This window comes from Pongo pygmaeus, chromosome 12 (assembly GCF_028885625.2).
Source record: "Pongo pygmaeus isolate AG05252 chromosome 12, NHGRI_mPonPyg2-v2.0_pri, whole genome shotgun sequence".
Lineage (NCBI taxonomy): Eukaryota > Metazoa > Chordata > Mammalia > Primates > Hominidae > Pongo > Pongo pygmaeus.
In genome coordinates this window covers 130618363-130632088 of record NC_072385.2, presented here as the reverse complement: position 1 = coordinate 130632088, position 13726 = coordinate 130618363, and the positions used below count along the sequence as shown (strand labels likewise).

Here is a 13726-nt window from a genome sequence, read left to right as displayed (position 1 = left end):
AGAGCTCCTGCCGGTGCACCCTGCTCACCCCCAATGCTGCATCTCAGCACAGCATGGAAGACGCCGCATGGAGTCAGATCGAGGTCGATGTGAGGTCAGTAGTGCAGGACAAGAGGGGGATGAACTGGGACTCGAGTCCAGCAGAAACGCCTCAACTAAATGTAGACAGAATTGACTGCGTTCTGTTTTAAGGAGTAAGAACTCAAATGGACTGAACATGTAAAAGCCAGCAGAGAGCTCTGTTCCGAAGGGACGTAGCGCTCAATGCGTACTTTAAACTCAGAGTGTTCAGCCATGGTTAGATTCTTGGAGGAACAGCCCTCAGAGAAGTCACTTTCAAGAAAGCACGTGCCTTCCAGCTCTTGCAGTGTTCTTCTCCCTGAAGCACCTCATCAGTACCTGTATCTTAATTATATGGCCTCTAAACTGGCTGTGTGTGAGCCATTCTGAAATGAGTTGGTGCCACTGTACAGAAGCAAAGAAGTATCACATACACTGTCAGCACCTGTGTGCTGTGCTGTCAGAGGGGTAAATTTCATAAGAAATACGTATATTAGTAACTGTCCGTCAAATGGTAAAATCATACCGAAAGTGCTTAGAAAGTACAGGACGAGGTTTTGGTTGCAGTCAGTGGAATCTGCAGTAGCTGCTATAAGCAGAAAAAGTTTATTCACTGACAGTAGCACAGGGAATCTTCATGAGGGCCCAGAGACAGGCCATTCTAGAGCCACAAAGCCAGGATGCCCTAGCATGTCACAGAGGCCCCTCCAGCAAGAACAGCACTGCCAGCTCTGCCTGGCATCTCAGAGTCTCGTCCCCACCCTGAAGACCCAGGTCCCCCACACGGCCTCCTGCTCCCGCTGCTTCCTCAGGCCATGTCATCTTACATGCGTGCATCTCTCTGGGGGCCCAGGCCGCGGGGTTGCCCCTCCTGCAAGAGTAGGAATGTAGGCCTCCTGGTTCCTCCTTGAAAGGACCCCTAACAGGTAGAAAATGGACAGAATCGGGGAAGGCAGGGCCAGCAGCAGTCATGAGCATCCCTTACAAATCACGTTGTAACATCTGAAGTCATGTAACACAAAGCTAAACACGCGTGGAATAAGATGGATTTCGTTTCCCTGAGATTCGTTTCTACTCTTATGTGCATGGAGATACAAGGGAGGCTTGGCATTTTCTACACTCTTGAATGCTATCTCCAGACCAGGGAGGATTTGCGTTTCATCAGCATTGAAGGTGGGAGATGAGGTGGACATCGCGTTGATGCTGAGTCTCGGGGAGAAAGCTAGGAAGTGTCCCCGGTAGGTAGGGAAACGCTTGGCAAAGCACAAAGGCAGAGGGACCCACGTAGCCAGGCCCATTCTGCTCACGGCCTGGCACTGCTGCGAGAACTGTGGTTTTCCGGGTCAGCCCTAGTGAGGAGGGAGCACAGGCAGAGCTTCTCTGCAGAGAAGGCAGATTTCCAGCTCCTAAGAACGCCCTGTTCCACAAGGAAGCTGACGTGCCCCTCCCCAGGGACCCACGCCAAAAGGCCATTCTTCCAGGCCAGCGTCCCAGGGCGCTGCTGTGCATGGTTCGCAGCCCCGGCAAATGATGGCCTGCACTGCATGCTGTCCCCCTGCCATTCCTTCTGGACTCTGCACTGTGTCCTGATCACCCTCTCAGCTGATAGTGGGCACTGCAGTGTGAATCTTCCCATGGAAAACAGACCAATCCTGCCTCTACCAGTGCCGTCGCCAAATCAGTAACAGCAACCTCAAACGTTTCTGAATGTTTAGGTCATCTAATACTTGGCAAAAGAGTGGGCTGAACACCTGCACCCTCAGCTTTCTTTTCTGTTTGTGTGTGAGTGTGTGTAGCAGAGTCTGAGAAAGATACATACAGCCACCTTCCTTTTCTGAGCTTGGGAAAATTTAAACAAGAGCAGTGAAAAGCAAACACTAATCAAAAAGGAAGTATTTTCCATTTTAATTCTAAAGAGTGGAAATAGAAAAAAAATGATTTTACTAGAACAAAATATGCAGACACCTTTGGGAAAACGTGCTATAAAGGAACCATGCTAACTCCAGAGATGACCCAGCCGGACAGAGGTGAAAGGGGTGGACGGACAGCAAGGTTCTAGATGATCCCACACAGTTGGGCTGAGAACACTGTCACCGCACCTCCTCTTTGTGTTTAAAATTTTGCATTGAATGTAGGTGCCTCTGAAATATGCGAGCTAAAAATAGGAAGCTTACTCACTTACCACACCAACAGTTGCCCGGTCATACGAGAAGATACACTGGCAAATACAAGGATGGTACAGATGCCCTCGCTTTGTGTTAGGGCTCCGAGGAGCTGACTTTCAATTTTAATATTTCAAAATGTATTCTACTTTTGAATAGCAATCCTTGTTCTTTCCAAGAAATTCATAGCATAATTCTGGGCACTGAGCAAAGGGTCACCTGTTCAGTTTGTGTGCTGTTCACATTCCAGCTGGAAACCCTGGCTCAAATTACAGAATTTACTTGGGGTTGAATGCCTGCATATAAGGGAGGATCCAACTCCCAGCTCGGCCTCGTCCCGCGGGCGGAACTGTCATAGCCACGTTCCCTGCCAACTGTCAGCGCGCCCGCCAGCCAGGTGACAGCCGTGTTTAAAACTCACATGCCTGCTGTGATCATTTCCACAGTCCCTTCATCTTCATCACACAGAGCCTCCTTTAGAGCACCGGGGCCTCCACACAGAAAGGGGGCTGGGGGTTAGGAGGACAGAGAGTGGGGCCCAGTGAGAATTTCCAGTTCTGAAGGAAATCTGTGTTGTAAGCGAGATTGGAGACGTTTGTATTCCAGAGGAGTTTCTCACATAATCTAAATTAAGGAAGGGCAGAAGCAATCCATCTTCAAACCGAAGAAGCGTTATATTCATACTTCTTAAAATTACTTCACTCCAACTTAGATTCCACCTCCTCAGAATCTTGACTTGGGTCTTAGAGGGTCCTCACTGGGACTTGGGTCTGAGAAGATCCTCACTTGGACTGGGAAAGTAGCTGTGGTGCGCAGGTACAAGTCCAGCAGCCAAGCACAGATGAGGCGCCTGTGCTTGGCATTGGGGCAGTGGAGCGCAGAGTGGTTCTGCAGTGTCTGTGGCCAGTCCCAGGCCTCAGTGTCCTGGACCAAAGGTCAGAGCCCAAGGTGATCAGGCAGGAGAAAGCCTCACCCACTGCAGGAGTGGTGGGAAGTTGGGATAAACCGGCCGCCCCGGGCAGGACGAAGGGGGACGGGATGCAGGACCACTCATTGCTATGGCTGAGAGGACCTCAGCAAGAACCAAGGTCACCTCTGACCGAGTTCCCAGAGAGCAGGAACCCAGGACAGGGTGGGGAGACACTGAGGTGGAAGAAGGGAGGGAAGGGCCAGGGAGGCGCTGTGAAGCTGGGAAAGACTCGAGCATGTTTTACAGAGGGGCACGACCCCAGGCTTCAGGAGGGGTGCGGGCACCTTGACCGTCTCAACCAGGAGGGTGGTTTTACGCACACAGCCACGTACCAGAATCCCTCAGGTTGTACGGTCTGAAGACATGCAGGTTCCTGTACATCAGCCATAGCTCAACAGAGACCTTCAAATAGAAAAAGAAGAGACTGACTTCTGGCTGCCAGCCTGAGCCATGGAGTGTGCTGGCTACGGTCAGGGAAAGAGTGGGGAGAGCGTCCCCCAGCCCCTGCCACCCTGTGAGGCCTCATCATCCTGATGTGACACCGAAGTGCAAGCAAAAAGAAAATGCAGGTAAATGGGATTTCACCATAACTAAAAACTGTTGTGCTTTAAAGGACACCGTAAAGAAAAAGTAAAGAGACAACCTACGGAATGGGAGAAATTAATTGCAAATCCTGTATTTGATGAGAGACTTACATCCAGAATATATAAAGAACTCTTACAGCTGCTAAATTAAAAACGATTCATGGCACTAGCGTGCAGCCGGGGAGAAACTGGACTCAACTCCGACTTCACGGAGGACAGGTGGGAACTGACAACCAGGGACCAGGGTCAGGGTCAGGGTCCTTGGATGGAAAATTACCCAGAGGAAGCATCAAGAAGGAGTTTCTGGCCAAGCAGACTTGATAGGATCGTTGCTGACAGCCGGCCAGGGCGGTAGGATCTCCGGGTGCTAAGACACCGAGGGCGGGGACTTTTCCTAAACTGACTTAGCAGGATTCTTGCTTACACTGGATTCCTCAAGGACAGAGAAGGAAGCCAGGGTCAAGCTTGTCTGGTAGAGGAGGCTTCTGCACGGATGCAGCCTAATTTATGCATTGACAGCCTGCCTGGTTCCCAGCAGGCCCTTGGGTTCTGCAGAGATAGCAGGTGAGGGGGGGTCGGGGAAAGGAGAGGACCCCTGGGGCCGGCTCTGCTGTGCTCACCACGGGGCGGGAAGAGGAGCTGGTGAAGGAGAACTCAAGAAAAACATGGAAGAGAAGCTAGGGTGTTCTGAAATAGATCGCATCTTTCTTTTATTCGTTTATGTACACTAGCCTGAGGGGATTTGCCCAGTTGGAATGGAACAGTTTTTCTGATAAGCTTTAAAATACAAGAGTGTTTTATAACATAAAAATTTAGACTAAACAAGTTTTCTGTGTTGGTTTTTGGGTAGGGTTTTTCTGGTGGGTTTTTTTGTTTGTTTTTGAGACAAGGTCTCTCTCTGTCACCCACACTGGAGTGCAGAGGCGCAAATGCAGCTCACTGCAGCCTTGACCTCCTGGGCTCAAGCAATCCTCCTACCTCAGCCTCCTGAGTAGCTGGAACTACAGGAATGCACCACCATGCCCAGCTAAGTTTTTTGTAGAGAGGGGGTCTTGCCATGTTGCCCAGGCTGGTCTCAAACTCCTGGCCTCAAGCAATCCTCCTGCCTCTGCCTCCCAAAGTGCTGGGATTACAGGCATGAGCCACTGGGCCCAGCTGAAATGAGTTTTTTGTATCAATTTCAGACCTGTGTTTCTGTGACTAAAGTTGATCAGTGGTAAATATGAAAAGAACTGGGTTTTCTAGCTGACTACAGATTTAATATCATCTAGCAAGCTATGTGGCTGTTAACATAGCTGTTCTGTCTTTGGATGGTTTAAAATCATCTGACTCCCGCACCACAGAGAAGAATCATTCTTGCCTTCCTCCACTCAACAGCTCACAGCCACGGACTGCAGGACACTCCGCCTTGAGAACACTTGAAAATGGCCATTGCCCATCTGTAATGGCTTCTGTGCCACCAAGGTGATGAGGAATCCCAAAACTGTGACAGAGAAGCAGGTGAAGGAGCTAGGAACTGGAGCTCTCCCCCACCCCTCAGTGCCTGTATTAGTTGGGGCTCTCTAGAGGGACAGGACTCATAGGATAGATGAATCTATGAAGGGGAGTTTATTAGGAGAATTGACTCTGGATCACAAGGTGAGGTCCCACAATAGCTGAAGAGCAAGGAAGCCAGTCCAAGTCCCAGAACCTCAACAGTAGGGAAGCCAACAGTGCAGCCTTCAGCCTGTGGCCAAAGGCCTGAGAGCCCCTGGCAAATCACTGGTGTAAGTCCAAGAGTCCAACAGCTGAAGAACTCGGAGTCTGATGTTCAAGGGCAGGAAGCATCCAGCATGGGAGAAAGATGAGGCTGGGAGACTCGGCAAGTCTGCCCTTTCCAACTTCTGCCTGCTTTATTCTGGCTGTGCTGGCAGCTGATGAGATGGTGCCCACCCAGATGAAGGGTGGGTCTGCCTCTCCCAGCCCACTGACTCAAGTGTTAATCTCCTTTGGCAATACCCTCACAGACACACCCAGGAGCAATACTTTGCATCCTTCAATCAAATTGACACTCAGTATTAACCTTGACAGCGCCCAAGGAGGGGAGGGCCAGACCCAGCGCACAGTTCTAGTTTCTCCCACAGAAACACTGCCGATGTGTTGCTCTTAAGGTTGGAGCTCCAGGAGTAGAATTTCCCCAGGTTTTTGCGTTTATAAGTGATGTTAGTGTCTGGTTTGCGTGTGCACAGGTGACGTCTCAAAAGGATATGGCGGCTGTTTTCTGTCTTCATATAAGTTAGAAGCTTTCTTTCTCTCTCTGGAAAACTTGACTAATGTGGAATGATCTATTACTTGAAGGTTTGAGTATTCACCTAAGAATTGCCTTTGCTGAGCACATGAGGTGTACTGTGTGCTTTTCCAAATTTATTATTATTAATCTGCCTTAGTGTTGTGTGCCTGAGGATTTTTCTGTTTCTGGGAACCATTTTGGTAATTGAGAGTTTTCTAGAAAGCCACCTGTTTGGTCCCCGTTTTCTCGTGGATTTGCACGGAGTAAAAGACAGTGCTCTTACCATTATTTCCGTTTCCTTGTTCTGCTTGTAGCTATTTCTACTTTTACATTTCTGTTTATGCTTCCTTTTTCTGGATTAGTTTATACACTTACTGTTTTTTGTTTTTTTCTTTGTGAGACAGGATCTTGCTCTGTCTGCCAGGCTGGAGTGCAGTGGCACAATTATGATTCACTGCAGAACTCCTGGGTTCAAGAGATCCACCTGCCTCAGCCTCTCATGTAGCTGGGGACCACAGGTGCTTACGGCCACAGCTGGTGCTTACGGCCACACCTGGCTAATTTTTTCTTCTTTTTTAATAGAGACAAGGTCTCACTTTGTTGCCTGGTCTGGTCTTGAACTCCTGAAATTCAGTGATCCTCCCACCTCGGCCTCCCAAAGGGCTGAGATTACAGGTGTGAGCCACCATGCCCAGCCACTGGATTTCCTTTTTAATAGTGTCTTTTACTGATTTATTTTCTACATATTCTGGAATATTTTTAATTGCATTTTTATGTTTAATTTTTTCAGTTGCTCCTAACTTTTAGAAATCGGTAGGATTTTATATCCTAATTACATTTTAATAATTCTGAAAATGTCAACTTACTTTCTAATCATCAGGAAGATCAGTGGGTAGCAAAGAATATCCCAAGATTTCTCTGTTGTCTTCCTCTGAGACATTGTTTGAGTAAAGTCCCATGCCAGCCTCAGGAGGCCTTGCAGTGCGGAGGATCAGCACATGGTCTGGGTGTTGGGCAGCCTGGGTGTTGACCACACTGTTGTGTGTTAGCTGTGTGACCTCAGAAAATTGACTCATCTTTCCAAGCCTGACTTTTTCATCTAGAAAGCGAAGCTAGCGACAGCATCTGCATCACAGGCTGTTGTGAGGGTCAGGCGAGCTGTGCTTGTAAACGCTTGCCACGGCCGCCGGCACACGTTAATCTTGATCAGTCTTGATGATGAGCTGTAATCATCTTCAGTTCAGTATCTCACACGGTCCTGTTAGACAGGAGATGCAGGCGTTCGAGCTGAGGGCCTTGTCACGGAGCCCATGCTGCCTTTGGTTTCTTTTTAGTCAGCAAGTGGGAAGTCGATAGTAGGGCTTCAAACCGCTTCGGACTGTGCAGACGACGGGCAGCGATGGACAGATGCCATTCAGTGTGTGGTGTGTGTGCACGCCTGTGTTTTCTCTTGTTTCATTCTGTTTTTTCTTCCTCCTCGTATGGTATTTCTTTTGTGGGATAACAGCAACAGTTGTGAAGGGCCTGAGATGTTATCCTATTTGCAAGCCGTGGAGTTAGCTGCCATTTTCATGGATGCTGGCAAAAAATGTAAGATTCCTACGTTAGAGAGGAAGGATATTTATTGCACAGCAACAGCAGTACAGCCAGAGTGGCATTCTTTCCAGCAGACACGGGGCCCTGATTCCTCAGGGTCTTCACCGAGGGCCTCATGATGCCTGCGGTGGGCTGTGTGGCTGGAGAGGAATCCTGAGCTTAGAACACCCAGATCCTTGCTACTGGGAGGTGAGCTGCCCGCCCTTCGCCCCAGAGGGATGCAGTTTAGCTTACAAGGCTGTCCTCTAAACAGGCATCCTTGTGTAAATGCTTTGAACAAGGCCCTGTCAGTGTCTGTGCTTGGAAGACGTGCAGAAACATGACACCCATGGAGAACCATCTCCCCACCAGTCATTTGAGAAGTTAGCAGGCTTGTTTTAATGCTGGACAGATGCTTGGCGTGGACAGTCTAAGAGTTAACTCGGCTGCTCAGTGATGATAGTGATGGGTGCCCCAGCCCTCCTCATGGAGGTCAGCCGCGCACATTCAGCTTGTTTCTCATCGGGACAGAGGACAGCATTCTGTTAAGTTTCTGCTGCTGCCATGATAACAGAGCTCGCTGTCGCAATCTGGCTCCCGCAGGCTGTGCCCCGGACACAAAGCAACTCTTTCTTTACCCTCGTGAGCGCAGCTTGGGCCATAATAGGACTTTTCTTTAATTTGTATCTATTATTGTAAGCCTTAGATCATTTATTCCTTTCCTTATGCTTCTGGAGGTGAAAGAAAACCCGAGTCTGCCTTTGTAAAACCAAGCTGTGGCCTCAGGAGTCAGGGCTAGGGCACTCAGCCTTCAACTCCCCAGGCCTCCTCAGCCACAGGCCTGCTGCATCTGGCTGCATTTCAGTCGGGCAGCCGGTGGGTCTCCTGACGTGTGATAAGAGTGGGTTTGAGTTTGGGTTTGGTTTGGCTTGTTTTTTACAGTAGAATTCTATATTATTTGGTCAAAATGTTACTTTGCAATTTGCAAATGTGGCAGCACCTACCATTTTACTAGCCACAAGTAACTCATAAGTTGACTTAGGACCTGCTCATATTATACCAATATTTTAAGTATTTTATGTTTCATCTTATTAGTTATTCATTTTATTTTACCTAATGCTCTGCCAGAATTCATTCCAAAAGGTAAAAATTACTAAACTATAAGACTTTTAAATAAGGCGTGTATATTAGCAGCTTAGTTTCTGACATATAGAACATTAACATTCCACTGTATCTTAAATGTCTTTTGCCTTTTTATTAAAAAATGATTAAATGGTTACTGAAGTTTTCCTCTGCCTGACATATAAATGTCTTCATATTCTAACATGATATTAGGGAACTAAATATATGAGTATAGACTTAATATTTCTTTTGTCAACTAAACTGACTAAATAATTTTGTCAAAGCAGATTGGAGACATAAAAACAGCTGAAAAGTATTTCCAAGACGTTGAGAAAGTAACACACAAATTAGATGGACTACAGGGTAAAATCATGGTTTTAATGAACAGGTAAATATTTTAAAACTAAATATATGTTTTCTCAAATTTCCCAGAGGTGTTTAAGCCCCACTTACTGAGTAGGAAAGCTCCCTAGAGAAAGCGCTTCTCTCTGTATCTCCTCTTGCCTTCTGTCTCTTAGAACTGAGACCCAAGGAGTACACGTGTGTTTTCTTGAATCGCAGTGATGTTCTTTTAGTCACAGAAGCTGATTTTTAAGGACATATTTCCCCCTTGTTCTTGAGAGAAGCCCTTGTATTGCTCCCGTTTTCAGCCTAGGTGTGCGTAAAGGTCACCATTGCTGGCATAGCAGCCGTTCTGGATCCTGTGCTCTGGTGTTCTGTGGTAGAACACACAGCGTTGTGCGAGTGCACGTTCGTGAGGAAACACGCCTTGGACAAAGCCGGCACCCAGGATCAGAACGCGTAAATGAAGCAGGTGTCCGTTTTTAGCAGGAAGTCATTTAGGTGAAGTTACTCTATCTCAATTAATAAAAACTAGAGTGGCTTGGCCAGGCACAGTGGCTCATGCCTGTAATCTCAGCACTTTGGGAGGCTGAGGCGGGTAGATCACTTGAGGTCAGGAGTTTGAGACCATCCTGGCCAATATGGTGAAACCCCATCTCTACTAAAAATACAAAAAATTAGCCGGGTGTGGTGGCAGTCGCCTGTAACCCCAGCTACTTGGGAGGCTGAGGCAGGAGAATTGCTTGAATCCAGGAGGTGGAGGTTGTAGTGAGCCAAGATCATGCCACTGCACTCCAGCCTGGACAACAAGAGCAAAACTCCATCTAAAAAATAAAAATAAATAAAAACTAGAGTGGCTTTAATTTGCGAGCCTGAATGCAAAACGCAGCTCACCACCTCTGCCTGAAGATCAGGAACCCCAGGACACGCAGGGCCACACCTGGGTCTGTGTGGGTTCCAAAGCCCCTGTGGGTTGTGTTGGGGAACAGCAGCTCCTGGGCTTTCCCCGCTAACTGCTACCGTTGCTTGTGTTACAGAGCGTTCCTTCACCTCGGGCAGAATAACTTTGCAGAAGCCCACAGGTTCTTCACAGAGATCTTAAGGATGGATCCAACAAACGCAGTGGTAAGATCCCCAAGCTGCAGGATCCTCCGTCCTCTGCTTTTCGCAGATGCTAGAAACATACACCCACACACGTCTCAGCAGGGGCCTGCGCTCTCTCTCTCCAGTCCACCAGCTCCAGGCAGTGGCCGTGGCCCTTAGGGGAAGTGACCCAAGGGGGCCACCTAGGCTCTACCCAGCAGCTCTGCACCACCCCCAGGCCCCCTAACACAGGGCCCAGCATGCAGCCTGCAGCGGGCAGGCGTCTGTCCTGGTTGTGTGGGCCAACCTGTGCGTGTGCTCCTCTTTAGGCCAACAACAACGCTGCCGTGTGTCTGCTCTACCTGGGCAAGCTCAAGGACTCCCTGCGGCAGCTGGAGGCCATGGTCCAGCAGGACCCCAGGCACTACCTGCACGAGAGCGTGCTCTTCAACCTGACCACTATGTACGAGCTGGAGTCCTCGCGGAGCATGCAGAAGAAACAGGCCCTGCTGGAGGCTGTTGCCAGCAAGGAAGGGGACAGCTTTAACACGCAGTGCCTCAAGCTGGCCTAGCTGCCTCCAACACACTACGTCAGAAGGACCCGGGTCTTTGAAACTATGTCATGAAGCTAATGTATTAATGTGACACAGAGGAACTCAATAAAACTCCTGCTTCACTGGTGTGTGGCTGCGTGTCTTCTTGGTCCCAAGCCACGGCCCAGCCCAGGACTGCCCCGCAGTTGGTCAGCATTCAGCCACACAGTCCCTGCAGCTGGGCCACTGTTGATGAACGCAAGGGGCAGGCGTGCTGGGAGGACACAGCTCATAGACACGGGAAATCTGGAGTCAGCCTCAGGGCCTCTATTCTGGAGGCCAATCCTGCTTTGCTCGTTCCTTCTGGACATCCTCAGAGAAAAGCTGGGAGGTGTGAAGACCCTCTCGCCATGCACCTGCATGTACAGGGGGATTTACAACAGGAAAGACACTCCCCACAGATCGCCGCTCATGCTCCTCTTGCCCTCCCCACACACCCAAAACTAAGTGCGTTGGTCTTACCCGTCCGAGCCTCCTCCAGCCTGATGCCAGCCAAACGACCCCTGCCAGCCTGGTGGCAGAGAAGAGGCCATCACCGTTTCTCCCATAGTTTATACTTCCACGTAGAGAGTGAGCTGAGTGGAACAGGAACCACGACGCATAATCCAGTAAAGGAAGAGCATGTAAAACACAGGCAGGCAGGGGCTGGGGGCGGTTTTGAAGCCAGACACGTGTTTTCATGTGTTCTCTCATGCCCGAAAGGCCTCTTGCCTTCACGTTTACACAGTTATTCCTGCTTTTGAAGAACTTAAAGTACCTGAAAATTTCTTCACTTTACGAAAGAATTCTGACAAGCGTTCTCTAAATATCTAGCTTTGTGGATAGTTTTAAATATAATTCATTTTACAGACTGTGATATAAACATCTGCACAAAGCGAAGCCATATTTCTGTTAATTTTTGTAATGGAGTAGAAACATACAAACACAGCATCTACCAGACAGACAGTCTCAGCCCATTTGCTGACATCTAGGTTAATTATGCATTAAAATAAAAGAAAAAAGAGGTGAGACAGCCAAAAGGACTGTTGGACACCAAGGAGGTTTCAAAATCTTTCTCTTCAAAAAGAAAAATGAAACTTGTTAAGCCCAGAAAGCTGAAGATGTAATTAGAAGCCCTTCACCTTGAGGGTCTTCCTTCAAATGTGACTTCAGGGATGAGGTGCAAGGCTCTTCCTCTGCTGCAACCTGGCACCTCACTGCAGGCATCTTGCAGGATTTGCCAGAGGATTATGGAGCCTGTCCTTTCCAGGCCCGGGGCTCAGAGCGGTCCCCGGCCAGTTGTGCAGGAAAGCAGACAGCAGTGCCCAGGCTCCAGCTAGACATGAGCCCAGCAAATTCGAAACAGAGATCAAGGTTCCCTAGTAAGCTGGTAAGCCTAAATCCACCCTCCCTCCCAAGCCCCACCCCCATGCTGCTGGCATGAGGCCAGGCCAGGTGACAGTATCATTGCCTCGTTTCTTGCCTGGATTATTTCTTCCTTTTTTTTTTTTTTTTTTTTTTTTTTTTTTTTTTTTTTTTTGAGACAGGATCTTACTCTGTCATCCATCCAGGCTGAAGTGCAGTGGTGCAAACATGGTTCACTCCAGCCTCAACCTCCTGGGATCAAACGATTCCCCCCTCTCAGCCTCCTGAGTAGCTAGGACCACAAGTGTGCTCCACCTCGCCCAGATTTTTTTTATTTTTATAAAGATGGGATCTCAATGTTGCCTAGGCCAGTCCCTAATTCCTGGCCTCAAGTGATCCTCCCACCTCGGCCTCCCAAAGTGCTGGGGTTACAGGTGTGAGCCATGGTGTCCAGCTGATTTTTTTTTTCCTACTGCCTGTATGATTGCAGAATTTTTTTGTTTTGTTTTGCTAGAAGAGGAAAACGGTGCTGTGAGTGTCTATAGTGTCTGGGACAATTGTAACTTATCTAGTTTACACTTAGCTTTTCTTTATGTTAAAAATAAATTAGACATCCCTGAAATCTTTTCTACAGCCAAGTGAAGTGAATGGCTAACCATCAGAAAGCTTATTTTCTAACTGGAAAATGGGAACGTCGCTGAGTTGTTGATGGGCTCACCACTGTGGAAATGCCCACCCTGGAATGCACAGTGGAGAATGAAAAAGCCAATAAACCTGATGGCATCGTTACCGAATGGCCAGGGTGTGCCAGGCGGCAAAGGTGGAGCCGAATCTTGGAGTCGTTTCGCGTTTGCCATGAGGGGCAGTGTTAGATCAGTGGTCCTCAAAGTGGGGTCCCCGAAGCAGCAGCGCCAGGATCTCCTGGGAACTTGTTGGAAATGCACATCCTCAGCCCCACCCTCTGATCACAGAGGAGTCAGAACTGCTGGGGCCTGGGCTGGGCTGGGCTGGCCCGACAGTGTTGTCCGCACGGCCCTCCAGGGGCTTCTGGTGCTCCTGCAGGCGTGAGAACACATGTCAGACGCCGGAGGCCACAGACAGAATTCCAGTTACGCAGCAGGCGTTGGAGCCCGTGGGCATCGCCGTCCTGCCTTACGCTGCCAGCCTCTTCTATGCCCCCTTGAGGATTGTGCCCCCACCTGTTGTCTCTGCCTGGACCCCTCCTGGCATGCACCTTCCTAGTGCCTATTCAGTGTCACCCCCATGAAGCCTGCCCTCAACCCCAGGACAGTGCAGCCCCGTCCACATTCCCCTTACCTCTCGCCCTGGACCCACACAGGCTCCGCGGCACCTGCTCCTGGCACAGCCCCACAGTTGCAGTGCTTGGGCTGGAGCTGCCGCCATGAGGTCCTCCTTCAAACACCCAGTTCCAGCGTTCCCCGGGAAGCTTCCCATGCCTTCCTGTCACGTCTTGCACCCAGCACCGAGGGCGAGGCCCGGGAGAGCAGACCTGCAGGGGCTCGGCTGTATACCCCACAGTTCTTGAGACGCCCACCTGTGTGTCCTCCCCGATCCTGCTCCACAGGCCCAGGCCCAGAGGTAGCCCCTGCGTTCCCGTGGCT

At 49.3% G+C, this 13726-nt stretch overlaps 1 protein-coding gene across 2 annotated transcripts in view; it reads left to right on the top strand.

The window, feature by feature from the left end:
• The window catches only part of TRAPPC12 (trafficking protein particle complex subunit 12), a 108696-nt gene extending 97849 nt beyond the window's left edge, over positions 1-10847 (top strand). For both annotated transcript variants that reach the window (XM_054476580.2, XM_054476579.2), the window contains 3 exons: positions 9030-9130; positions 10122-10209; positions 10497-10847. In XM_054476580.2, coding sequence (XP_054332555.1) covers positions 9030-9130; positions 10122-10209; positions 10497-10739 — 432 coding nt within the window. In that variant the 3' untranslated portion in view covers positions 10740-10847. The remainder of the gene's footprint in view (positions 1-9029; positions 9131-10121; positions 10210-10496) is intronic.
• The last annotated feature ends 2879 nt before the right edge of the window (positions 10848-13726 follow it).